Source organism: Selaginella moellendorffii, unplaced genomic scaffold (assembly GCF_000143415.4).
Source record: "Selaginella moellendorffii unplaced genomic scaffold, v1.0 SELMOscaffold_1, whole genome shotgun sequence".
NCBI classification, from domain to species: Eukaryota; Viridiplantae; Streptophyta; class Lycopodiopsida; order Selaginellales; family Selaginellaceae; genus Selaginella; species Selaginella moellendorffii.
The window spans coordinates 5,742,823-5,768,461 of NW_003314262.1; the positions used below are offsets into that span (position 1 = coordinate 5,742,823).

Below are 25,639 nucleotides of genomic sequence, written 5' to 3' on the forward strand. Positions count from 1 at the left end.
CCGCTCTAGGGCTTTTGGATAGGGTTTTTGGCGAGAGGGCGGAGCTATGGGCGTCGAGAACTATCATGTGATCGAGCTCGTCGGCGAGGGATCGTTCGGGAAGGTCTACAAGGGAAGGCGCAAGTTCACTGGCCAGGTTCATTTTGGTTTTCTTGCTTGCCCCTGATCGATCGATCGACCAGACTGTCGCCATGAAATTTATTCTCAAGCACGGCAAGAGCGACAAGGACATCGAGAATTTGCGGCAAGAGATTGAGGTAGAGTGCGTGTTCCGAGAGATTTCTTCTTTTCTAAGAAGATTTTACTTCAGATTTTGCGGCAACTAAAGCACGAGAACATTATAGAAATGCTGGATGCATTTGAAAGCCCACAGGAGTTTTGTGTCGTGACAGAATTTGCACAGGCAAGTGTAACATTTTCTTTTTGTTTCTGGTGTATTTTTTCATTTTTCTTTTCTAGTGTGTGGTTACTCACATTTTTATCATTGTTCTTTCTAGGGAGAATTGTTTGAGATTCTTGAAGACGACAAGTGCCTCCCCGAAGCTCAAGTCCAGGCGATAGCAAAGCAACTGGTATGTATGTTAAGCCATCTTTTCTTTTCTTGAATACGTATCGTAGGTTCGAGCACTACACTACCTTCATTCTCATCGCATTATCCACCGGGATATGAAGCCACAAAACATACTGATCGGTGCCGGTGGCATCGTAAAGGTACATTTCTGGTTTGTGAACTTTTCTGAATGTCATTTTTTGCTGAAATCAGCTCTGCGATTTTGGATTTGCGAGGGCAATGTCTTGCAACACAATGGTTCTTCGCTCGATCAAAGGTTGTCTTTTAGAGTTCTATACATTCATGAAACCGTGACGCTATTACAGGAACGCCACTGTACATGGCTCCCGAGCTTGTTCGTGAGCAGCCTTACAACCACACGGCAGATTTATGGTCTCTTGGTGTGATATTGTAAGTTTTCCTTTTATGTCTGTTTTAATTTAATGCACATTGTCATAAAACAGGTATGAACTCTATGTTGGCCAGCCTCCTTTCTATACTAACTCCGTATACACGCTTATTCGCCATATAGTAAAGGTAATTGTTGCGATTTTGTTATAAGTTTATCTATCGCTGTCGAGCAGGATCCAGTCAAATATCCTGATACTATTAGCTCGAACTTTAAGAGTTTCTTGAAAGGGCTCCTTAACAAGGTTCGTTCTTGTACCGGGTTACCCACAGGATCTGACAAAGCGTGCGTAGGTTTCTGAAAGTAGACTGACATGGCCAGCTTTGTTGGATCACCCTTTTGTTCGGGAGACATCTGATGAAATAGCAGCACGAGTAAGACATTGCTAAAAGAGCTCAGAGTTGACAAATGTGATGCAGGAAGCAAGAGCTGCGACTGCATTCGAAAGAGGGTGTGACGCTGCCTGGAAAGGCGAGGCTAATATTGTGCTAGCTTCACCTGCTAATGTACTCGATCGTGCACCCCTGGGAACACCAGGTATGATGTCTGCGTCAGATGCAGTCGCTTTAACTCTGCAAACAGACAAGGTGGAGCCAGCTCCTACCGAAAGACCAGAATCAGTGCCGTGTCCATCTGATGACAATATTAGTCAGGCGTGCACAGCTCCTCTCGATAATGCTGGTAAGGCTACTGTCGGTATAACAAATTTTCATTGTCCTTTTGCAGAAGTTTCCGTGCTTGATAAGCTAGAAGCTTCTTCTCGCACTGCCAAAGGTGCGAATGCTATTTGCCAGGACCGAGGTGCTTTCGCTCACGTTTTACATCCTTTTCGAAATTTTAATAGTAAAGGAACTGCAGCGAGGTACGGGACTAGTACAACTATGGGAGCTTAACACGTTACTGTTGTTGCATAGTGACCAAGCCAGTGCGGGGGCTAATCAAGCATTGCGTGTCTTGTGGAATTTACTCGGCGCAGGAGCCGTATCACAAAGAGCAGCCGTAGAAGACGCCATACCGGCGATCCTTGGTCTTTCTAGAGCTACTTTGGGATCGAATATTTCAGACCATGCAGCCTTGCTTACAAAGGTTAAGTTTTCTATTGCGTTTCATTGTATGTATTTGTAACAACGTTTTCAGGGGCTGGGCGTTTTAGGCAAGCTTATGGAAATTGGTGCCAATAAAATGGAAAGTTCTTACCTACACCACAGTGTTGCACTCTTGCGACTTTATCCTCAAGTAAGTTATTCAGCAATATATGTATTTAAAATTGAACCACACAAAATTTGCAGGCTGTTTCATATCAACATGACTCGTCCGGACGTGTACTCTTCGAGTCGACTGCGTGTGTCGCTCAACTCCTTATGCGAATTACATCGGGCCTTTCCAAATTCTTTGGTTCTGCACAAGACGTCAAAGGAGACGTTCAAATCATGACGCAGATTGTGGGACAGGCTCGATCCCTTTCCATCGCCGATCATCTTTGCTCTTGCCTCAATGTCACGGGGTCGAACCTTATGTCTAGTTTATGGACGTCTTCACCTGCTGCCGGAGAAGCATGCAAGGCAATGTGGGCCTTGACTCTCGGCCTAAATCTTTTGACTGGTAAAGAAACTCACCCCCAAGGTTTTCCACTTGCAGTTCTGAGAGGCTGGACAGAAGCCAAGAACGACAGTAATAAGTTGTCCGATGGCGTCATGGAAGTGGTGACCGACAGCATCTGTAAACTTAAAGGTGTTCAGGCTGGCCTCTGTCATTCGCTCCTTCATGGCTCAGAGTCCACGTTGTCTTCTACACTCCAGGTGCGTTGATCTTTTCCCGTGATATTTGGTTTTTGCTTATGTGTTGTTTGTTTCAGATTCTCTTAAGGTGCTGCATAATTTCGCCAATTGTCTGTGAAGTTCTTGCTGGTATCTCAGCTAAAGATCGCGCTTCGAATCAAGCTCCAGGTGGTGGTGACGGCACTGTGGTCGCTGCCATATTCAGGATGGTATCTGTGCATTTGGCGAGTAGTCAGGAAGGTGGCAACAAAGGTTCTGGTATTGACGGTCTTCTCTCGTATGCTTCTTTCACACTTGCGGCTATTGCTCAAGGATTGGCAGCACAAGGAAGACTGAGCTTGTCATCGATGCTTACAACGTCAGTTCCTAAACAGCGGGCAAGACTGGGAGCGCTGACACAGCTGGCTTCATTAGAGCAGGGTGCAGCAGCTCTACGGCAACCTCGCTCAGCTGCTGCATTTTTGGCACTGGCAGCGATCCTTATGCTGGAACAAAACGCGGATAATTCCTCCGTGACCTCGGATGCAACGTTATCGCTCGTTTCCTTGAAGGAAATTAGCTGCCATGGTTTGGAAAGCTCTCCGTGCACCATGGGCCTTCTAAGCCATGTTGACGACAGGGGAGTATGGAAAAAGAACGGTGGTATGCTAACCAGTTGGCATGGAATGAGGGACGGGTACGTGGGAGTTTTACTTTCAAGGCTTAGTTGTGGGGGAACCTTCGGTTCCGAGCAGGCTTGCACGGCAGGACTTCACCTGATTCTTATATCTCTATTAGGAAGCTCTCCAAAGACAACGAATGACTGCTCGGAAAGTGAAGCCTTCGAAGGTGGCGCAGGATTATCTCCCTCTGGGGTCTTATATTCAATTTCAGCTCTCGCTCTCTGTTTACCTGGAGGTGCATATCGTGATATATTACTTCGAAAGGAGTCGCTTCTCACGTTACTGAGCTTGCTTTCGAAGCGGCACTTAATGCAGCTGCAAGTTTGGGAAGGATACAATGGGGGCAGTACCGGTCTTACGGAAGTTGTACACAGGGTCTTAGATATCCTGGAGTTCTCATTTTCATCACAGAGCAGTCATGGATCGCCACGCAGTTCTACAACTTCCTCCTCTGCGGTGGCAAATTCCCCTAGCAAAGCCAACGAAACCGATCTTGGCAAACTTATTAGCGCCAACATGTCTTTGTACTGGCAACTTCTGCACGAGGTATGGGTTGGAGATGTATAGCTGGTTTTTGCTAATACGTTTCGACAGTGTCGCGCCGCATCACCTTTGGTGAGATGCCTGGAGTTTCTTAGCATGAACGACATGATAAGACCTGTTGCATTTGTGTCCAGAATGGTTCAAAGCTCCAGGCTTCTAGCCATTGACATTGTGAAAGAAGGTTTACTTTCTCCACTTTTGATGGCGAAGATGCTAGATCCTTCAAGTCCGAAGGACGTTGTCCTCGACGTCTTGATGACAGTTTCAAATCTTGCGCGAATGTCTAAGGTTCGATAATCGTTTCCCGAGTCTTATGTCGTGCTTATGTTGCCGTTCCAGGACTTCTACGAGCCGATTGGAGAGGCTTGCATTTGGGACTCTTTTAAGACTTATCTGGTTCATGGGGATTCAAACGTTCGTGCCAGGTGTTGCAGTGCTCTGGGCAACATGTGCAGGCATACACCTTATTTCTACGAGGCTTTGGTAAGGTTTCCAAATTCGCGTTGGCAGTTTGCTAATTATTTTACAGGTCTCATACGACCTTATCAAGCTGTTAATAGACAGGTGCGCAGACCCCGATCGCCATACAAGAAAGTTTGCATGCTTTGCAGTAAGCTCATTCCCAGTTGTGTTCTCAGCTTACATGTTCCCTTGCCTAGGTTGGGAATGCCGCTTACCACAATGATCAACTGTATGAGCAACTACGACGCGCAATCCCGCATCTCACTAATCTTCTACTAGGAAACGAGGAAGACAAAACCAAAGCCAATGCCGCAGGCGCTCTCAGCAACCTAGTCCGTAATTCGAGCAAGCTTTGTGAGGATATTATTTCTCAAGGCGCAATGAAGGTAGGAATGTCTTTTTTTTTTCTTTTAAGATGCTTAAGACTGCAGACTGTGATTCCCAGGCTCTGATTCAAGTAATAGCTGATTGCTCGTCCGTAGCTCTGTCATCGGGAACGAAAGAAATCAATGCCGAGTCTCCACTGAAGATTGCCTTATTCTCAGTGGGGAATATGTGCATACATGCTCCGTGCAGGCAATATCTTCGGTCTTTAGAACTTTTCCGCGTCCTTCTGCAACTCAAGAACTCTACAGATTCCACCATCATTAAGTACCTCAACAGAATTATGTGCAAATTTCCAGACATCTCTGCGCAGCAGACTCGATCTTAAGACTTTCTTTGATCTATATGAGAGGTCTGGGAATGCTTACTGTACTGAAAGCTGCTCTTAGTTCAGATATCAGATATTCGGGTGATATCAGTATTTTTGACAACATATCTATATATATGGTTTTCCCGATGCAAAAGATGCGTCCCAATTATTTTCGAAGTGAAGCAATGTCGGTCGTTCAATTGAAAGACCAAAGCTTTTACCTTTTCCCTTTGGTATAGCGATTTTTCTGTTTTTTCTGCGGCGAAGAAAGAAACTATACTTATCTACGTCACCGGAGCTTGGACATTATATTCATCTCCACAATTGTGTCTCACAATTGGATGGATTTGGATCCTCCACCTTCATAATTTGGAGAATTCTTCGTCCAAGTTGTTATTGTACCGGTAAGATGCAGTCGCGATGATCACTGGTACAATGCAGAGAGCCATGGGGGTGGTGCCGAGTTCGAGGCTTGCAGAAATCATACGGAATGAACTCACGCAAAAAAAGCTTTGCAGTAGTTTCACGCAGGTTGCACGGGACAGGTCGGCTTCCTTTCTTCTCTCTTGGTATAAAGATAAATGCAAAGTCGGCAACATAGCACCTCGGTTCGTTTACTTTCGTTCTCGTTCTTGCTGTAAGTTTTTGCATACATGTCTGTTGTTTTGAGCGAGATCTTTTGAATGCAGGTTGCGGCTAGCAGAAACGAAGGATGTTGAGTTTTAAGAGGCCTGTTTTGTTGGCTGGAAGACTGTTCAGGAACTCGCACTCGACAAATGGCTAGAATTGTTGTCTTTTAGTAACGAACTTTGGCTCAAGGTTGTGAACAGGTGATCTGTCATTCCTCGACTCTGTCGACCATTACTTCAACAAAGCTGCAGAGATATCATCCGTGGACAAGGGATTGCTGGCATTCATCAAGGTAGACATGATATATGGTTGCTGTTGAATAATGGTTTCCTCTTTTTTTTTTAGGCCTGTAACAGCATTATCAAGTTCCACGTTCCCTTGAAGCGCGCTTGTGGGAAACTGGAGCTTATTGAAGGTTACAGAGCTCAGCATTCGCATCACAGGCTTCCAGGTTTTCAATCAATATCTGGCTAGAAGGTGTTTGAGTATTTCCGTTGTTTTCAGTGAAGGGAGGGATACGACTGGGACCAAATGTAGATGCCAACGAGACTATGGCTCTTGCGGCGTTAATGACTTACAAGTGCGCAGTAGTCAATGTTCCGTTTGGAGGTGCCAAAGGCAGCGTCAGGATAGGTAGGTTGTCTGCTAATAGTCGCTTTAAGTCCTACAGTGTTTTCTGAATTTGGAAGATCCCTCCAAGTACACTTCTACAGAGAAGGAAGCAATTTTAAGGCGTTATACTGTCGAGCTTGTCAGAAGAAATTACATGGGTCCTGCAATAGTATGATCTGTCCTTCAGTTCCTCCTTCTAAAGAAACTTCTATGTCTTCAGGATGTTCCAGCTCCGGACTACGGAACGGGTTCGCTGGAGATGGCATGGATTAAGGTGGGCTTCGCTTTCTACTTTCTGTCATGGATTAAAGTCCTTTTGGATTCTGTAGGACACATACAGTTTCTTAAGGCACACTGACATAAATGCTTCGGGGTGCGTGACCGGAAAACCAATATCAGAGGTGATCACTTGGATTTTCGTTGTTCTTCTAAACTTCTAATCTTCTAGGGGGGAATACAAGGAAGGCAGGAAGCTACGGGACTCGGTGCATTTTTTGTTTTGAGAGAGTTCTTTAATGACGAGGTAGCTTTTGATTTTTCAATCAACAATATAACAGCTCCTGGCATTTGCCACAGGATCTTGTACGCAAAGTCGGACTTACTCGAGGTGTAAAAGACAAAACTTTTATTGTTCAGGGTTTGGGAAACGTTGGTCTTCATGCAAGCGAGGTAAATCGCTAGCTTAAAAGTATACCTGTGCATAAAGGTTTTTCTTTTAGTTTATACACAAGGCTGGAGGTCGAATAATCGCCATAGCTGAACGCCACGGAGGACTTGTTGACGAGACTGGCAAAGGTCTGGATATTGAAGTTGTTAAAAGTTATCACAAGAAAAACGGTACCTTGAATGGATTGCCCAACGTCAAAAACGTAAGTAAAGCACTTTATCTTTCCATCACGTTTCTTACTGTCTGATAGATTACCGACACTGAGAAAATTTTGGAGCTCCCGTGCGACGTGCTGATACCGGCGGCCTTAGAGTCCCAGATTCATTCCGGGAATGCTGATCGTATCAAGGTGCATTGCATTCGAGAAAGGTTCTTTTTCATTTTCCAACGCACCCTTGTTTCTCTGTTGCAGGCTAAAGTGATAGCAGAAGCTGCAAATGGACCTCTCACGCCTGCCGCAGACAAGATTCTCGAAGGCAAAGGCGTCGTTATTCTCCCGGATTTGCTCGTGAATGCGGTATCTGGGTACTTAACGGCGGTGAATTCTCGGAACATGACAAACGCTCCTGCAGGGTGGAGTCACTGTCTCTTACTTCGAGTGGCTAAAGAACCTGAATCATATTGAATTTGGACGCATGACTCGAAGAATGGAAGAGCATGGGAAGAGAGTAAGCTTCTATTAATCCTCTCTATTGTTTATCGTCCGAACTTAAGCCGGATTGATACAGGTTCTTCTCAGTGCCTTGGAAAACCAATATGGTAACGGACATAAAATCCCGACGAGCCTGCGGGACGAATTATCGAGGGGGTAAGTTCTCAGTCATCCTGTTTTCCTCGTTTCTTAGTTTTTTTTTTTTTTTTTTTCATTTATTGCGAGCAGCAACACGGAAGTGGACTTCGTCCATTCCGGCTTGGAAGAAACGATGGTCACCGGCTGGGAAAATGTGAAGAAAACAGCACAAGAGAAGGTTAGAAATACACTCTTCCAGGATTTCTAGCTGAGAACTTCTTTCGTTCTCTCTGTTCTCTCGCAGGGCTGTAGTTTTCGCAAGGCTGCGTATCTGGTAGCAATCGAGAGAATCGCGAAGAGCATTGGAGACCAAGGGATATTTCCCTGAGAAGAGAATTTCAAATTTAAAAAAACCGGATATTCCTCTTTTCTGGCTCTCTAGGGTTTAGCTAGGGCTCTTGGCGACGGCGATGGAGGAGGCGCGGAGGAGGGCGCGGAGGCTGGAGTTGCCGAAATGCCGTGTCTTTGCCTCCGACACAGCGAGAGGCGGCCGGATCGGCGACGATTTCGGCGCCGATGATCGATTGCTCTATCTGGATTCCTACTCCAAGGAGCGGCTCATCGGTTTCTTGCAAGATGCCGTGCTGGAGCACCGCTGGGGTGAGGCATCCGGGGTTTGTAGCGCATTGCTTCGCTCGCTATCGCTGTGGTCCAGAAGCCACAAGGACACAAGGCAACTATTCACGGTATTTGTGTGCGTTTGTGTGTTTTGTGCAAACTTTGTGTTACTTTGTTCTTCCATTCCAGATGGCTCTAGAAATTCTCGAGAAAATAGAACCCGATGAGGACAATCACACCCGATACAGGAAGCTTTTTAGTCTCATGTACAGTCAACAGCCACAAACTAGACACCTCGAGGGAAAAGTAAGTGCTTTTCTTCTTTCTTCCTTTTCTCATGAAAAATGTCCAGAGACTTCAAGGCGAAGTGGAATTCCACCTAGCAATTTATCTCTTGAGTGTAGGGGACTGGGAAGGTGCTTATAACACTTTAAGAACGTAACTTCTTCGTGCTCTTGGCTTTCGTTTCCCCACGCAAACTAAAACTTTTCTTGATTGGGATCACAGAATAGCGGATGGTGCTTTGCGTGACGATCCGGGAGTGAACTTAACGTATGGCCAGGTACTGCATCATTTGTGGTACGAGCAAGTATGTGAAGAAGCAGGGATTAAAGACGTGAGCGAAGGTGCTGGTTCGTTTGGGGATTGGCAGCCAGAAACTCGAAGTGGCGATGAAGCTAAGGCCGTCGGAGAGGAAGAGTTAGTCAGAGACGTAGACGACGCAAGCGAAGAATCGAAAAACTCCACCTTAGCCGAAGTAACCAGGGACAAGCCGTTGAACAGAAAGCGGAAGAACTCGGAGGCTTCTGAGGATGATGATTTCTGGCCAAATGCTAGAGTCGAAATACAGCCAAGTAAGTGTTTCCTTTGTATTGACTCGTGGGGATATGGCTTCTAACTGGCGTTTCAGTTATGGATAGGAGATTGTTTCCTGTGCAAATTCCATACGAGCAGCCCAATGTTGAGTATATAGTTCCTTTATCACCTCGTTCGAAGGAATTTTACGATAAAGCCGTTGAACACTTACAACGTGCGATTGCGTCGGCACCAGAAATGCTAGCAGCGTTGATTTGCCTCGTGCAAGTTCGTAGTAATTTTTCTTTTCACTATTTTTATGTTTATTTGTTCGTTTTTGCAGTTGTTACTTGCGACTGGCGATGTTGAGGGTGCTAATAAGGAGATCCAAATATGCTACCAGGCTACAAGGCATATCATACCATTAAGGTATGGATCTAAGCACTTGTCGTGACTATTTGTCACTTGCCTTTAACAGCTTACGAATACTTCTGCTCGAGTCGCTCTCCGAGAAGGACTGGAATAGAATGGCTCAGTGCTACGAGGAGATACTGAGCCATAACCCGTCGTCCGTGGATGCCATCACTGGTTTAATCGGCTTGCAGGAGAAAGGTTGACTTCCATATCCGAAGTATTTGTAGCTGACAGTCGCTAGTATTACAGGTGAATATGCTACTGAATTGCTTATCAAAGCTATTGCCACCCATCTGGACGTGGAGCCTGGCTCAGTTCATGTTTGGCGTAAGCTTGCCGATTGCTTTATCGAGATCAGCTCACATATCAACAACGACGTGGGAGATATATCGGCTGAGGAGCTTGTTTCTGTGTTCCTGGACAGAAATTGGTGGATAACCAAGCACTTCCCTGAAAACTTAATAGCGGCCGACGAATCCGGTATGCTGGTTTCATTCTTCGATCCAACTTAAGTCTCAAACTTACAGCAAAGCGGTGGAAGATGGTTACCTACAAAGCTGCCTGCGCTGCTCATATATTTGGATCTTCTTTTTCGTATGTGACGAAGGCAACATATATCTTGAAAGAGCTCGACAAGAAGCGTTTTCTGGGCAAGTTAACATCACACCAAGAGCAGTCCTTGAACTTGCTAGCAGAAGGTGCTTGAATCCACTCCCTCAATCTTTTGAAGATGCAACGCAAAGCACCGTTCCTCATGGAATCCAGCGGCATGAAATGGTAAGTTTTATCTAAAGACATGCTTTTTCGTTTTTATTGAAATGACTTCCGAGCTACGAAGCATATAGTACCAATGTCTGCTCTGACAAAAATATGGTCTGGTATGGACTTCGCTTGTTTCTTCGACACTGGAATTTACATTAACTTGCAGAGAACATCCTGGCTAAGTTGTACTAAGTTCTCGAAGAGCTCAACAAGTAACGTTCTTTTCGGGCATCGCACGCACCGAGAGAGCACTCTTTATACTTACTGGGGCTTATGATTCATTCTTTCCGTGGCCAACTAACGGGACCGCAAACAAACAACAAGACTGTTACACTTCGTTTAGCAACGCTCTCGATCAACTCAACGTCTCACTCTGCTCGTTACAAGCCAAGCTTATGGAACACAACAGCGTTCGCTTACACAAAACTTAATCATCCAACTTCCAAGACACGAAGTCAATGTGACAATAAATGGCAACTCCAGAACAAGCAGCTCCCTCTCGTGAATCGTAGATGGTAAGTTCCCACTCCTTTTTCTATTGACTAGAGAGAACGAGGACACGGGTCTCACTCACTCCTACTTTATTTTTTCTTTCTCCGCAGGAGCTGGAGCAGCAAGAATTCTGGATAAAGCCGCGCGCTCCACACTGTCCGAGAGATCGATCACTTTAAAATCCCGTGGTGTGACAGTTTGATTCAGCTCAAAGATAGCTCTCCTTGATCCACGAAGAAAAGAGAGAGTAAGCTTCTTCACTACCAAGCAATCCAGCCAGAGAGGCCTCTGACCATTTCTATCTTTTTTTTTATACTTTACCAGGTACTTCTCACATGGTTGAATCACCTGGGGACGAGAATGATGCCGGGGATATTCGCGGCCGTGACCCTGTTCACACCGCGACAGTTTAGAGCTTTTTTGGAGCCAGGTAATTATCCTCTTCTCGTTTGCTCGCTTGCTACATCGCAGCTATGGAGATTTAATGGCGCTGGCGCTTGGTTCTTGCTAGGGTTTGGGCGTTTCTTGCTGCTTCTTTCGCAATCTCGGGCGTTTTCTCGGTTGCGATGGCGCGATCGAGGCGCTGCTGCTGGAGGTGGACCGTCGACGGCGTGCTACTTTGATCGATCGCAGCGCAGCAGAGGTATGCGGCTTCTTGCTTTCCTCTTTTTTCTCTGGCCTGCGAGAATGTAGCTTGGTATTTCGACCTGCATTCTCACGATTGTGTGTGTAGATGGGTCCTTGATGCTGCCGACGATGACCATGGCGTGGTTCCTTCTTTCGCTTTGTCTGGGATCGATGCTAGCGCATTCCAGTGGCGCTGCTGGGATTCGTTTCCACAGTAGACGAGCCCTGCAAGCGCCGGATTCTGCGTTGCTGGCTCCCTATCAGGATATTGATCCTCGATCCTGGGCCCCTTTTCTTCCACCTCCAGTAGCTCCTTCTCCCAGTGAAGACCCACAGTCGTTCCAATCACCGGTTTCTTATTCTCCTCCATCTCCAGCATTCCCAGTTGCTACATCACCTTTGCAAAAGCCTGCTGCGGTGGTTCTTCCCGCTTGGCTAGCGACTGCAGCTCCAAGTCCTCATTCACCAGGTACGTTTTCTCCGAGGAAAAACAAGGAAACTTGAAGAATTGAGCTTGTTCTTCCTGTGCAGGGCCTTTGCTTGCAAAGCATGAGCTTGACGAAGATCAGGGGCTGCCAAAGCTCACCAAAGGCATGCTGCTTACAGTTGTTCTCGTCCCAACTCTGCTCGGGGGCTCAATCCTGTTCTCGACTTTCGTTGCATGGATGTGCCACCGGCCTCCATCTCTGAGGCATTCGCCGGCTGGTAGCCAACGCAGTGACGGATACTCGTCCGGTACGTCGGTACTCGCTGGTTGCGGTTTTGTAACTGAGCTATTCTTTTGTAGGTGGTTCCGGACGAGGCCCGTTTGCACCGTGGCTGTGGGGACGTAGTTTCAATGCCCCTCGAAAGGAACTCGCTCATTCTTTCGAGTTTCCTTTGCTCCAGGCAGCAACTAGCAATTTCGGTACTGCCAACTTGTTAGGAGAGGGCGGCTCTGGACGCGTTTACAAGGCACGACTAGACGACGACTGTTTTGCGGCAGTTAAATTATTGTTTAGCGAGGGGAAACAAGCGGAACAAGGATTCCAGGTTGGTTTTTCTAGATATTGAAGCAAGACTAGACATTTATCTTCTTGGGTGCTGTTTTTCCAGGCTGAGGTTGAACTCTTGAGTGGGATTCGCCATCCGAATCTCGTCTCCTTGCTAGGATTTTCCAGCCACGGAGATCAGCGGCTTCTGGTGTACGAGTATATGCAGAATGGATCTTTGCAAGATCAACTCCATGGTACGTTAACCAGGTTATTGTCCAAATAGCTTACACGCTTTTATCCATTTTCAAGGTCCTCTAAAGGGATCGATTCTTTCGTGGCACCTGAGAATGAAAATCGCACTTGACTCGGCAAGGTAACTTGGATAAAGTTTTTGTGGTTTTCTGAAGCTCATAGTCAATGTCATTTGCAGAGGTTTGGAACACTTGCACGAGCACTGCAACCCTCTTGTAATCCATCGGGATTTTAAATCGTCCAACATCCTTTTGGACGCAAGCTTTAATGCCAAAGTTCGGATGAAACATGTGACTTGAATCGGAATTAAGCTTTTCTTCATTCTTTACACAGGTTGCGGACTTTGGGCTTGCACTGTCTGCTCCAACTGGAATCAGGCAGGACGAGATCGTTCGGGGAACTCTTGGCTATGTTGCCCCGGAATACATCCTGAATGGTAACAAAACATATCCATTGTGCAACACTAGCTCACTGCGGAAAACTTTTGTGCAGGGAGCCTCACGGAGAAAAGTGATGTGTATGCATTCGGAGTTGTTCTTCTGGAGCTTATAACTGGGAGAAAGCCGATCGATCCATCCATGCCAACGGGATCTGAGTCGCTAGTTACTTGGGTATGTTGAATCCTTGTCTTGAGCCTTTTGGTTCTGAGAGGTTTCTCTTACTCTAGGTTCTGCCGCTCTTGGGGGATCGAGCATCGTTGCCAACGGTGATAGATCCTGTTCTCCAAGGAACCGTGGATACAAAGCATCTCCATCAGGTGAGAAACTTTGTCGAAGGTTGTCTGAAGGTTGTCTGATGGCCTGCTTGTGTAAATTTTCCAGGTTGCTGCAGTAGCAATGCTGTGTGTGCAAGCAGAGCCGAGTTATAGGCCACTCATTGCGGATGTTGTGAATTCCTTGATCCCGCTCGTTCCGATTGAGCTGGGAGGGACATTGCGTGTTGCAGAGACGGTGCTCGAGAACAAGTCATTTGCGGCATTGCAATGGAACGTATCCTCCAATGACTCCATTGTATATGGGGAGGATGCTTACTAACGTTTGTGTATGTTTAACTCTTTCGTATTTGAATTATTATTATTACCATTGAGACTAAGTAATTTCTCAGAGAAATGATCCTCGTCACTTGTTCTCTAACTAAAGGGACAATCAAAACCAGAAGATAATATTAGTTAAAAAACCTGAGAGACAATAACACGGTTGAAGTTCTCCATTTAAATTCTTGACACAGAAATTCAATGGTATTGCTCTGGAGATTGGTGGAGATCAATTTATAAGCTATGCACGATCTGGTTGTCAACATCTTCTTTGCAGATTGCAATCCCTGGATATTAGTAAAAGAGTTGAATAGTGAGGAAGATTATTTTCTTGAGTGCATGTTGCAACCAAGATTTTTGAGCAATTAAGAAAAAGAAAGTAGTACCTCATCATTTATTTTTTGTTAACTCTAATAAACTTCACATTATGAAAAAATAAAAACTTATTTTTTTAATAAAAAATAAAAGAGATTAATTTATTTATCGTGTAATAAATGCCTGTAACAATGTAATAGGGCTATACACTTGCCAGATGTCAAACTAAAGTAATTTTATATTCCACATGAATATACTATATATCACCTCACATTTGGCAAGAAACTATGCAACGTCCATAGATCACACTACCTCTCCAATGCAATACAACATGTAATTACTCATTACTATATAAGTACAACCAAGCAATTAGATGCAATTGATAGTGATCATTGATCTTCTGCGATGAGGACGGCCTAGCCGGCAGCACGAGCCCATTCTCGGAGAATCGAGACACGCCCGGCATGGAGAGAAGCTGTGGCCAAGGTCAAGTTAAATTTTCTAATTTTGGAATTATAGGTGACATATTATTACTAGAATAGTATGTAGGGAATTGCTTAACTATACTATATAATCTTAACAAGATTGAAGTGTATAGTAAAATAAGATTAAAGTGTACATCAATCATCAAAGTATGTATAGTATGTATAAGCTCAGAACTAATTTTGTTTGATTTCTTAAGGGTATTAAAGGAGTGAGTAATAGTTTGTTTTATTTATTTCTATAAAAATGTAAAGCATGTGATTTCGACCATGGTGTATATGATAGCCATGAAGTAAAACTTAACCCTTGGACATATGTAATTGAGTGGGTTATGAGTTTTAGGGCCTTCTATAAAGAGTGCCAATATCAAGCCTAATATATAAAATAAAGTAAATGAAATATAACACTATCACATGTTTCCACATATACACAAATAATATTTACCTCAAGAATAAGTAAAATATTACACCCTCAAAGTTATCCTTTTCTATCTGACATAGACATTAGCTAATCTTGTAAAGTATTTCTAAGAGATTCCATATATAAATTCAAATATAGGTTGGTAATTACAAATTCCCATTTATATATGTATTAAAAAAAATTATTTTTCATTGAGCACTACTATTAAGAAAACCAACCATTTCTTGAATAAATAAAACATTTATATTTATAAACATATTTTATAATTTATAAACACAAGATTAATCTTATTATATATATCAACCCATGAAATGGTAAAATAAACTAGAATATACTAATAATTATTTAAGAAATGTTATAAATAAATTATAAATAAAAAATTAATTTAAATGAATAACAACTGGTTAGATGGTAGAATATCCTAGAATACCCAAGCATATTCTATGTATATTCACTACCACTTACAAATTGAATATTATACTCTTACAGTAGAGAGAATAAAGTAGAGTGTAAAGTTGGTTCTGAGTGGAAAAGTATTCTTAATAAGGGAACCTTGAAGAAGATTGCACCCAACACACAATGATCCCAAGCATAGAAGAGTGTTAAGCAAACATAAAAACACAGAGTTTCAAAACATCTCTAGCACTCCAAGCTTCTTGGCCGCTCCAAAACCAGCCTCCATATGCCACCAGCCCCTCTTGGGTGCTGCAGGGCCTAAGGTCATCACATAACAACATATCTTTCCTGATTTAAAATATCAAACTTAAAATTAAATCAAGTGCTAGTGACTAAATACTAAACCCTCTCATTGCTGCCCGAGTGCCAATGGAGGAATCATAATACATGGCACATGCACCCAGCAAGCACTCCCACTCCAGTGCTTCGTCCTCAAAGGGCATATTGAGGATCAAGTCCTCAGCAGCAGCCAGGAAACCAGCTCGCCCAAGCAGATCAACCATACAAAAGAAGTGTTGCCTTGTTGGTGAAACTCCATAGTCCATAGCCATTGAGACCAAGCAACACCTCCCAGCATATAATCCCCCCGCACGGCTACAAGCAATGAGAAACGAAGCCACACATGAATCATTGGGTGTTACGCAGTGAGCAGCCATTGAACTTAAGGTGAGATCTATTTTGTTTTGTGATAGCTCTCCTTGAGCATAGCAGGATAGCAGTGCTGACCAAGAGCCAGAGTCTGGATCTGGAATGGTGTCGAAAACACTCTTAGCTTTGAGCGGATGCCCGTTTTGGGCATATGCATATATCAATGCGTTCCAACAGGGGGTGTCCCTGTAGAGCGTTCTAGCAAATATTCCCAGCGATTCTTGGATATGCCAGTTTTGGGCATATGCAGCAAACATGGTAGTGCATGAAAAACAGTCCCACTCGGGCATTTGGTCAAATACATACTTAGTGTACTCGAGATCCCGTGCATAGGCATAACCTGATAGGATAGATGTCCATGACGCTAGGTTTTTCCGAGGCATGTTATGGAACTTCTCTTGTGCTTTCTCTATTTTTCCGTCTTGAGAAAGAAGAGAAAGTTTCAAGTTGCATGATACAATATCCAGACACGGCATTTGCCCAAGCATGGCATCCACTTGTCGGGTTTCTCCATGTTGAGCATATGCTAACAACATTACGTTGCAAGCCAGAGTGTCCAGCTCTGGGATTCTCTGGAATATCTCTATAGCTTCTCTAAGATTTCCACCATGGGCGTTAGCTTTTAGCATAGCAGTCCAAGATAACAAGTTTCTGTATGGCATCTCATCAAATATTTGCTTCGAGAGCTCAACGCTTCCTCCCTCGGCATATGCTGCGAGAAGAGCAGTTGAGCAGACCACATCCCACTGTGGCATCTTATCATAGATTTCTTTGGCACCATCTAGGCTATTAGCTTCCAAAAATGCAGCCACAAGTACCGTCCAGCTCACCAGGTTCCTCTCCGGCATCTCTAAAAACACCTTAAACGAGTCGCAGAGATTCCCTACATGGGAATATGCCAAGAGCATTGCATTCCACGACGCAAGATTCCTCTCAGGCATCTGGAGGAATATGTTTCGAGACTCTACAACCAGTCCGGCCTGAGCATATGCGCCAAGCATTGCTGTCCAGGCAATGAGGTCATAAACAGGCATAGAATCAAACAGCACCTTGGCATCTAGCAGATGCCCTTTATCGGCACAAGCCGAAACCATGGTAGTCCAGCTCACAAGATCCCTCGCTGGCACGTTTGCAACAGAAGTTCTAGATTCCCGCAGATGCCCATCTGCGGCATTTGCTGACATCGACAGATTCCAAGGCATTTGGTCGAAGAGCTCCCGGGCTTCTGCGACATGGCCATTTCGTATGTACGCAGAGAGCATGAGATTCCATGAGTAAGTGTCCTTGGCGGCAATGTGGTCGAACACGTGGCGCGCATCCAGAGGGCTGCCGTACCTTCCGTAGAGCTGGATGAGCTTGTTGAGGAGGAAAGTGTCATTCTGGAAGGCTCCGGAGATTGATGCGTGGATGTCAGTAGCATCAGCGAGGCTCTTACAACAATGGATTGCCTCAAGCCATCTATTCATAAGGTAACAAGGAAAAAGATGCGAGAGAATATCCCAAGGTCGTTTAGGGCAACCATTCCAAAAGGGTGAAAAAGGTGAAAGGAAAAAAATAACGAATTCTTTCTTCCGGGCTTTCCGCCGGTCAGAGCAAATCCCACGGTCCAAAGTGGGACGCCAGGGGCCAATGGAAGCCGCCCGATGGGGCCATCTACGGCTGATATTGCGCCTGCCACGACGCTCGGGCGCTCCCAGACCTAGCCCCGGCCCCGGCGCGGTTTAGGTTCGGCACCGAAGCTTCCCCGCCTTCTTCTCGCCAAAACAATGAGCCGGCATGGAATGGACTTGGTGCCGGTGTCTCTTTTCGCTAACCCTTTGCTCCTCATTCTTTTGATGCGCGCCTCCATCGTGTGCCGCCGCGCCTAGGGAAGGAAGTAAGCGAGCGATCCAGCGCTCGATCGATCGATCGATCGATCGATGCCAGCGGCCTAGGGCGCCCGCGCCGCCGCGGTTTGTTTGATGCGCTTGTTCGTTGCAGAGGAGGAGAATCGGCGCGCTTCTTCGTGAATTCTGGCGCCGCATTGCGAGGTCTTCCCACGGATTATGGGACCGGTTCCTACGCCCGAGGATCGTAAGTGCTCATTCTCTTTCTCTCGGATTTTCTCGTCTTGACGGTGGAAATTTTGCTTGTAGAAGTGAACGATCTGCTCCAGAACCTCAAGGTCGAGCCCCGGGGGAAGAAATCGGAGTTTCCAGAGGTAGGCCGACGATTCCCCGCCACGTTTTCTACATTCGTCTCTCTTTGTAACTCTGGGCAGCTCTACGCGGGCCAGGACGGCAATATTTCGGACAGTAGCGGCGACGCGTCAGTGTCTAGTGGTGATTTTCTTAGCAACACTCACGAAGTTAATCCGGATTCGAGCATTTTTTATTCCACAAATGGCTATGCTGCTCAAGGGGGTATGGATCGAGATCCGTGTACCATAAAGCACACGTTTTGATCGTTTCCTTTGTTTTGATATATCCAGGGACGACGGACTGGGAGGAGTATCCTCGTTACGTTGGCCTTAACGGGCTAGATCCGGTAAGCTTGTCAAGAAATCTACTTTGTTTTCCATTGGGAGTTTTGGAGCTCAATTGTGTGTGGTCTTGCTTGCAGGCCTTGTATAACCCCGAGAGCCTTGTTCTAAGTTATGGCTATGCTTCGCAACCATACGGCCAGTACTCCCCAGCTCCGTTTTACGCCGATGGTCAGCTCTACGGACAGTCCGCTTTTCATTTTCCTGCTCCGGTGTACCACGGTCAGTATCACTTCGTAGAGGTGGATCCCTTGAAGAATGATGGATCAACAGGTGCTATTCCGACGAAGAATGTGCAACGACCGGTTGCAGTGATGGGGCCCTACATACATTATCCCATGCCTGTGCATAATTCCAGGCAGGATGGCCGTGGAGGTTTCGAAGGGCTGCGAGCTACAGCTCCTCCTTGGGTTGACGCAAGAAGCTCTTCTCATCAGAGGTCAAGCAACAAAACGCAGGTAAGCTTTCAAAAAGTTATGGCTTTTTTAAGTTACCAAAATTTGGTTTTTAATTTTTCACAGCAAGAGCCAGCCCCGGCTCAGAAGCCTGGGGAGTTGGGAACAGGTTTTCCACCTTTGACAAGGTCGGCTCTCAACTCTATTGGACCAGGCAAAGGAAAACGGGGCAATGTAGATGGTAGGCCGGTAGGGAAAGGAGGAGATAGTGTCGAGGCCGAGCACAACAGGGCACCAAGGGCCTCAAAAGGAAAGCCTCAACGAATATATCCTGAGCTGCAGAAGAAAGGATCAGGTGGAGAAGGTGGCGAGAATTTTGTGGTATCAAAGGAGCAGTACAATAAGCCCGACTTTTCCACGTCCTACAGCAACGCGAAGTTTTTCATAATCAAGTCGTATAGCGAAGACGATGTACATAAGAGCATCAAGTACGGTGTGTGGGCGAGTACTCCAAATGGAAACAAGAGGCTGGACGCGGCATATAAGGAAGCGGCCGGAGAATTTCCTATTTTCCTCTTTTTTTCGGTGAGGTTCCATAGCTTTGTTGCTTACCTGGACATCCTGAAAACGCCTCTTTTCAGGTTAACGGGAGCGGGCAATTTTGCGGGGTAGCTGAAATGAGCGGACCAATGGACTTTCTCCGGAGCGTCGATTTTTGGCAACAAGACAAGTGGACTGGACGGTTCTCAGTAAAGTGGCATTTCATCAAGGATATCACTAATGGCCACTTCCGGCACATAATTCTAGAGAACAACGACAACAAGCCCGTCACGAACAGCAGAGACACTCAAGAGGTAATCTAAATGTAGCTTCTCAAATGGAAGAACCGCCAGTACTAACTTCCATTCCACACCACAGGTCCAACTCGATCAGGGACTTGAAATGCTGAGGATTTTCAAGAACTACAACTCAAGCACGTCAATTCTGGACGATTTCCAGTACTACGAGAACCGGCAGATACTAATGCAGGAGAAGAGATCACGGAGCTCACAAAAGCAGCAGCAGCAGCAGCAGCAGCAGCAGGTGCCCTCTCCTTTTTGTGATTGACGCGCACTAATTTGGATTTAGGATGGCGCGACGCTCTTGAGCAAAAGTACGGCGGACGTGGTTGGCGCAGAGAATCTTACCGACAAGACGAGTGCCTCCACCAGCACAGAGAATCTTACAGACAATAAGTTGGCTTCCACGAGCGCGGAAGGCAACGCTACTACTACCACTGCTGCCAGTGCTTCTGCGGCGATGCAACGAAAGTCCTACCTCCATAGCCTGGCAGGAGAGAAAGACGCGGCGGCCAATGCGATTCCAGTCTAGGCGAGCAACTTTTGATGCGGCAGTGAAGTAGGCTGCTCTACTGCCACACTCGCTGGTTTGTGTTGCGATGCCGCCCTCTTGATGCGAGAAGTTCCACCAGGGAAGATTTGGAGCTGGTTTGTTCTTTCTTCTTTTTTTTTCTTCCTTTTTTTTTTTTCACTTTCTTCGGTTTTTTTCGTCGTTTCTTTTTTGTTTGGCTGCGAAGCAGGCCTACACGACAAGGCCTTGGAAAATGTTTTTGAGAATAAGGCTCTGGGGGAAAAAATAAAGAAAAAAACAAAAGAAGATTTTGCAAGGACGGACCCTTGTTATCATTGGAAAAATTGGAAGACCATAAAATAATTGACGATGATTTCGCCACCTTGTTTATAACGTGACCAGCTTTTGAAGATTGAATGGCGCTACTGCTCCCGAGCCTCCTCTCCACAAATAGTTGGAGAAAAATCTATAGCCCTGTTCCGTGGGATGGAGGTCCCAGAAGAGATACTTGGAAGGATCTTGGCAAAGAAACTGCTTAAACGGCTTGTCTGGAGGAACAGGCATGCCACAGGCTACCTCTGCGTGGAACTCTCCAGCTCCACAGCAGTTCTGCCTCGTCTCGATGAATCCTATAGGATAGAAAACCTTGGAAGGACGTAAAGAGGAGCTTGGCTTACCATATTTGCTTGCATTTCTTATCATGTCCATGTAAATCTCATATGACTTCACGGTGATGATCTTCGCGTCTGGCAGCTCTGCTCGCAATTGTGCTAGCATCTCGTTGAGTTTGTAATTGAAGCTCTTCGCCATGTAGTTCAAGGGGAGGTAGCATCCTTGCTTTTTCAACTCTGAGCTGACAAAATGTCTCGACAGCGGCGTGCATCCCAAAGGTCCCAGTTCAGAGATTGCAAATTTTCGAGCACCTGCGTCATACAGTGCCTGTGCCCAATAGAAAAAAGGAAGTGATACCTACTTTTCTTTGAAAGAGATTTTTCTTCTTACCTTGAAGCTTCTGTTGTAAAGAAGTATCAGGAAGTTCACATAGTATTTTGGAGGAACCTGTTGGAACCTGGAATCCGAAAAGTAAGTAGTGATAATGTCGTTACTACCAATATTGATGTGAATGATGGACTTCGCAATTTTCTCGTTTACTGCTGCAGCCGGTTGCCCTGCCTTCCATTTTGAAACCAAGCTATAGAATTGGTTGATCTGCTGGGTGTACGAAATGATATTCTAGAGAAGAAAAGGTGACGCAGAAAACGAAGGAAAAAGGAAAGAACACGTTATACCCTATCTTCATTTGTAATAACGAGAAGTCCTGCGCCGGAGGACGCAAAATTTGCACCAAAAGCGTGGCTTGCATTTCCATCCAGATACGGTGGCACCAATGGTAAATTTAAAAACCAAGCTGCACCAACAGCAACAATTTCAGTAACTAAACTTCCCGGCCAGAAGAACTTACCCAGAAAATCCGACGGGATCAAACCATTGGAATAACGTCCGTTTGGATGATGAAAGTGCGTTTCACCAAACGGTGGAATATCTGCTATAAGAGTTGAGTTGGGAACGAAATAATTGGTTCCAACATCAACCAGTGAATCTCCAAAGATAAAAAGCGCAGGGACCAGAGGTGTTGCCAAGCACAGCGCTGGTAAGAAATAGACTACTGCTAGCAAGAAATACAATTCACCAAAGAAATTCATTGCTTACCGTCAGACTTCTCGAGACACCTCGAGCTTGAGCCTCCATTGCCTTGTCGTTTTCCATATGGGTGGCTGAACCAATGCTCTGCTAGCTGTCTCCAAACTTGTCTTCGCTAATGTAAAGCTTACGTACCGTATGCTAATCTGACCCTTCAAGATCTTCGTCGTCTCTCAATATAAATAAAATACGATATCGATATTAAACTCCCGAGTTTTTCAAAGTGAAAGTCTCGAGAGGTAAGCCAAAGTGTAAGGACTTGTAGACTTACCAAACAAGGTACAGAAATCCGGCAGCAGCTTCAGTGTCTTTGCTGCGTCAGGAGTCAAAACATTCAGGTCCGTCCTGAGCTTGAGCAGCTCCTTGCTGCTCTTCTCGGCAGAGATTCCCTTTTGCCAGACCAACTCAATATTGAATACGTGAGGGCCATTTTTACCGCTCGCAAACTGGAGCACATGAACCCCGTCTATTCCAGCGATGTCGTCCTTCGGCACCAGCATCTCTTTCGTACCTGTACACAATCGCATTAATCTCGCAGAAAACCGACTGAGCAGGATGAAAGTGTTTTACCCGTTTCGTCGGTGATTATGTCCACATGAAGAGCTTGAATCCTGTCAGTGTCGATAGAAAGAGACCACCGATTGGAAGACATCGTCTTTAAGAGGACAGATGTAGTTCTCTGGTCGCCGACAGTATGATCGCTGAGGATCGTCAGGTTCGGACGGCCTTGCCATAAATCCTCGTCCAGATCACTCGGCTTTTCACAGCCTTTCCTAACGCCGAAGGTCACAAAATCTGGTCTCTCGGTACCACCGCACGTGAAGCCGCTCTCAGCAAGAGACTGGACTTCTTTCCCAAGCCCACCAGGAGTCGTAAATGACACTGAAATATACGACTCGGAGGATAGCTTGTCCATGTTCGCTTCAATCACATGAACAACCTGCAGGAGCAAAATTAGAAAGAGAACACAAAAATGAAAATAAATCTTACATATGTGCCTCTGGCGACGTCCTTTGTAAATGCGGGCACCAATTCATACGACACCACCGACAATGATACAAGAAAAATAAATATTGTTGACAATGAAATCCATACTCCGGCACCTGAGCGGACAAAAGGATCTGTAAACAAAACGTTACATATCGTAGAAATTACCTCTATGAATGTAAGGCATCAAATAGCTCAACGAGAGACATAGTATTGCCGAAATCATGACGGCTATCACGGCATTTCCTACCCACGGAGGTCCACCACCTGGATGTCTGCAGATACAAAGCCATGTCGTCAAGAAAACCCGGAAAAGTTTTTACAAACCTGTCAAACCGAACAAGGTTGCTAATCAGCACGTTTGGCAAGCTGAGGAAAATATCGGAGGTCAAAACTATAGGCACGGGTAGGCCCAGCAGCAACGTCCACGAGCTTAATTGCCTTGGAGCTTGGTGCTTTGACAGTGAAGATTCTTTCAAACCATCTGTATTGTGAAAACTACCAGTAAGTATATGAAAACTTATCAAAGAAAACGGACTTACAGGCTATTGACGGTATAACTAGCCAAGCCATTGCAATATACGAAGACCCGGCATTAGCCCACACTCCGAGTCCAAAAACTAAAAGCCACATCAAGAATACGGCCTTGAACATAAACTTCTCGGTTTCCGCAGTCACACTCGCGCTGTTTGGAATAGAACGAACCAAGTAAGAACGCAGTAATTTATAACCGAGTGTATGGCCAATAACACCACCGAAAACTGCCGGAGCACCAAACAGGCCCACTGCCAATATCGGATGAGCTAGATAAGGGACGGAGTATGTGCATAGACGTGGAAGTAGTGCAGCCACTGCCACAGCAGATGATAGAGAAAATATCCAAAACAGTATCACCCCAAAAGCAGCGAGTAATAGCGCTGGTAAAGAGAACTGGTCGGCTCGAATCATCGATCCGACAAAGAGTAGCAGTGATTGGATAAGGACGGACGAGTAGAGAAGCTTTGCAAAATCTCGTGTAAAGGTGACCATATATTGTCCCTGTTGTCAGAAAGCCAATATAAACAACAAAAATCACAAAAGAGACATACCAAGACGTCAAAGTAGACCATTTCTAGCTTTGAGCTTTGACTCGTTCCAAGATGAGCAAGCTCAGGAGACGAAGCAACCTCCACAAGGAAGGGTAGAATATTATCTCCCAGGTGTTGCAATGATCCAGCTCGAACAAGTTTAAATGCATCATTCTGCGAAAACCAATGTTAGTTAGAATTGTAAGACCAACCCTCAAACCTGTTTACCTGAGTGTGATAGACAGCCCCATTCTCGACATATGCAAAGTCGAGGCCAGATAATCCAGCTATTTCCCTGTAGACTTGAAAATCTGTTGCAGATTTGATGAGTCCTGCTTGAAAAACATCCTGCCGCCATAGGTAAATACAAATAAAAAACATTCTTTGCATGCCTAGAACTTACTTGAGCAACTATGTTGGCAGACGGACGCCGAGCAGTCTGAGCAAAAACGTCCACAAGCCATTTGTCCGGTCCAGCCTTCGAGAAATCGACTACATTTGTTTTTAAACATGAGAAATGTAAACTACCTGAAACAATTTAGACTTTCCCCCTGCTCCCATGGCTTCCAGATCTATAAAAGCTCTGATCGATGAATTCCAATGGTGCTGCAAAAGAACAAAAACATGAAATAAGCTTTTTAGAAAACAAGACGTCTCACCTGAGTGATAAAGCTGTGAGCACCATCAAGGCCCTCCTCTTCTCCGGCATTGAACAAGAATACCACTGAATGCTTAAATCCTTGAGCTATGTTGGACAGCGCTCGAACAAGCTCCAACATAGAAGATACGCAGGAGCCGCAATCCCCTCCTCCGCTTCTAGAGTTCCAACTTAGAATCTTTCTCTGTCTAGAACTTTAAACTGAAGTTCGCAAAAAGCACTTACGATGTGAAGACCGTGTCGACATGAGAGGACACAAGAATGGCATTGTCTTCGGCATCGTCCGAGTGCTTGGAGCTCAATCGAACGAGTACGTGACTCAAGTCGGCATAAGCAAGAGTCTTTCCTTTGAAAAGCCCTCCTTGCAAACGATTTCTTCCAGGCTTCGCACGAAAACGCTCGATCTCCATAAAAACCCGTGAATTCGCTTTGCTCTTGATGGACTCCAGGACACGAACTATATACTGCCACACGATCGATCAATCTTTGCATAGGAGAAACAACAACAAGAGATTGCATACCTCCAAAGCGTGGTCGAGATTTTCAGAGCCAACAGGCTTGGGCCCAAAGCTCGTGAGAACTTTCAAATGCCCCATGGCGCGCTCTTCGGAAAAACCGAGCTTCCCAGCTTCCTCGGCGAGCAGCGGCCTCGGGAGCCGAATGCTCTGAACGTAATGCACCGCGAGTCCGAGAATCACCATCCCGACGACGCCCCACACACAGACCTGCGCTGAAGCTGGATCCTGCCGCCGCGCCGGTGAATCAGCCGTTTCCCTATCGCTTGATTCGATCGCACCGGCGCTCGATCCGCCCGCCGCCTTCCTCGCGCGCAACGACGAAGCCATAGCCAAGCTCTCAAAAACCCTAAAATTCAAAATACTTTAGCCTTCCAAAACCCTATACCTCTATAAAAGAACTCGGGGATTTCCATTCT

General features: G+C 45.5%; 7 protein-coding genes across 11 annotated transcripts; 4 read left to right on the top strand and 3 right to left on the bottom strand.

The window, feature by feature from the left end:
• The first annotated feature begins 29 nt into the window (after window positions 1-29).
• On the top strand, window positions 30-5,387 carry LOC9629113 (serine/threonine-protein kinase TIO). 3 transcript variants are annotated; one of them, XM_024684430.1, is made up of 22 exons: window positions 30-136; window positions 183-257; window positions 311-403; window positions 498-572; window positions 619-711; window positions 764-827; window positions 877-961; window positions 1,015-1,087; window positions 1,135-1,203; window positions 1,253-1,333; window positions 1,379-1,496; window positions 1,542-1,640; window positions 1,686-1,821; window positions 1,874-2,045; window positions 2,097-2,195; window positions 2,249-2,758; window positions 2,815-3,945; window positions 3,994-4,230; window positions 4,282-4,425; window positions 4,472-4,552; window positions 4,602-4,790; window positions 4,850-5,387. In XM_024684430.1, the coding sequence occupies exons 1-22, from the start codon at window positions 47-49 to the stop codon at window positions 5,114-5,116; spliced, it is 3,981 nt and encodes a 1,326-aa protein (XP_024540198.1). In that variant the 5' UTR covers window positions 30-46; the 3' UTR covers window positions 5,117-5,387. The 3 variants fall into 3 exon arrangements, with proteins under 3 accessions (XP_024540198.1, XP_024540203.1, XP_024540209.1); XM_024684435.1 differs by having other exon boundaries at window positions 1,689-1,821; XM_024684441.1 differs by lacking the exons at window positions 4,282-4,425; window positions 4,472-4,552; window positions 4,602-4,790; window positions 4,850-5,387 and having other exon boundaries at window positions 3,994-4,014; window positions 4,077-4,213.
• Window positions 5,388-5,518: 131 nt separating this feature from the next.
• Window positions 5,519-8,166, top strand: LOC9629114 (glutamate dehydrogenase, mitochondrial). The gene is made up of 16 exons (XM_002961738.2): window positions 5,519-5,735; window positions 5,929-6,020; window positions 6,074-6,179; window positions 6,233-6,361; window positions 6,418-6,509; window positions 6,561-6,614; window positions 6,670-6,741; window positions 6,789-6,863; window positions 6,917-7,009; window positions 7,060-7,209; window positions 7,258-7,356; window positions 7,420-7,524; window positions 7,580-7,675; window positions 7,736-7,815; window positions 7,888-7,975; window positions 8,042-8,166. The coding sequence occupies exons 1-16, from the start codon at window positions 5,519-5,521 to the stop codon at window positions 8,123-8,125; spliced, it is 1,632 nt and encodes a 543-aa protein (XP_002961784.2). The 3' UTR covers window positions 8,126-8,166.
• A 32-nt stretch (window positions 8,167-8,198) lies between these two features.
• LOC9629115 (probable receptor-like protein kinase At1g80640) lies at window positions 8,199-13,763 on the top strand. 2 transcript variants are annotated; one of them, XM_002961739.2, is made up of 15 exons: window positions 10,272-10,442; window positions 10,493-10,841; window positions 10,929-11,065; window positions 11,143-11,248; window positions 11,330-11,461; window positions 11,552-11,914; window positions 11,977-12,180; window positions 12,233-12,477; window positions 12,541-12,673; window positions 12,729-12,792; window positions 12,850-12,946; window positions 13,005-13,107; window positions 13,164-13,282; window positions 13,339-13,428; window positions 13,493-13,763. In XM_002961739.2, exons 4-15 carry the CDS (start codon window positions 11,179-11,181, stop codon window positions 13,703-13,705), a joined length of 1,833 nt encoding a protein of 610 aa, XP_002961785.2. In that variant the 5' UTR covers window positions 10,272-10,442; window positions 10,493-10,841; window positions 10,929-11,065; window positions 11,143-11,178; the 3' UTR covers window positions 13,706-13,763. The 2 variants fall into 2 exon arrangements, 1 of the variants encoding a protein (XP_002961785.2); XR_002992846.1 differs by lacking the exons at window positions 10,929-11,065; window positions 11,143-11,248; window positions 11,330-11,461; ... (8 more) ...; window positions 13,339-13,428; window positions 13,493-13,763 and adding exons at window positions 8,199-8,483; window positions 8,545-8,661; window positions 8,708-8,793; ... (3 more) ...; window positions 9,629-9,762; window positions 9,814-10,044 and having other exon boundaries at window positions 10,092-10,442; window positions 10,493-10,590.
• A 1,947-nt stretch (window positions 13,764-15,710) lies between these two features.
• On the bottom strand, window positions 15,711-18,050 carry LOC112348648 (pentatricopeptide repeat-containing protein At4g02750-like). Its single transcript, XM_024681552.1, has 2 exons — window positions 17,761-18,050; window positions 15,711-17,484 (listed from the first exon to the last, which is right to left on the bottom strand). Exons 1-2 carry the CDS (start codon window positions 18,048-18,050, stop codon window positions 15,711-15,713), a joined length of 2,064 nt encoding a protein of 687 aa, XP_024537320.1.
• On the top strand, window positions 17,723-20,608 carry LOC9629116 (YTH domain-containing family protein 2). Its single transcript, XM_002961740.2, has 9 exons — window positions 17,723-18,099; window positions 18,162-18,226; window positions 18,287-18,428; window positions 18,497-18,552; window positions 18,628-19,005; window positions 19,069-19,527; window positions 19,584-19,796; window positions 19,861-20,025; window positions 20,071-20,608. The coding sequence occupies exons 1-9, from the start codon at window positions 18,072-18,074 to the stop codon at window positions 20,311-20,313; spliced, it is 1,749 nt and encodes a 582-aa protein (XP_002961786.2). The 5' UTR covers window positions 17,723-18,071; the 3' UTR covers window positions 20,314-20,608.
• On the bottom strand, window positions 20,601-22,102 carry LOC112348649 (GDSL esterase/lipase 6-like; the record flags this gene model as incomplete). Its single annotated transcript, XM_024681561.1, has 6 exons — window positions 20,601-20,921; window positions 20,970-21,231; window positions 21,295-21,525; window positions 21,582-21,700; window positions 21,755-21,940; window positions 22,003-22,102. Coding segments are annotated over 6 exons (1,140 nt in total), but the record flags the coding sequence as incomplete, so codon positions are not given.
• Window positions 22,103-22,172: 70 nt separating this feature from the next.
• Window positions 22,173-25,568, bottom strand: LOC9629117 (endoplasmic reticulum metallopeptidase 1). Of its 2 annotated transcripts, none has more exons than XM_024678970.1 (13): window positions 25,227-25,568; window positions 24,931-25,169; window positions 24,707-24,863; window positions 24,576-24,653; window positions 24,451-24,525; window positions 24,276-24,395; window positions 24,069-24,221; window positions 23,523-24,018; window positions 23,308-23,464; window positions 23,149-23,255; window positions 22,984-23,096; window positions 22,564-22,933; window positions 22,173-22,504 (listed from the first exon to the last, which is right to left on the bottom strand). In XM_024678970.1, exons 1-13 carry the CDS (start codon window positions 25,548-25,550, stop codon window positions 22,212-22,214), a joined length of 2,682 nt encoding a protein of 893 aa, XP_024534738.1. In that variant the 5' UTR covers window positions 25,551-25,568; the 3' UTR covers window positions 22,173-22,211. The 2 variants fall into 2 exon arrangements, with proteins under 2 accessions (XP_024534738.1, XP_024534742.1); XM_024678974.1 differs by having other exon boundaries at window positions 24,931-25,162; window positions 25,227-25,292.
• Between the last annotated feature and the right edge of the window lie 71 nt (window positions 25,569-25,639).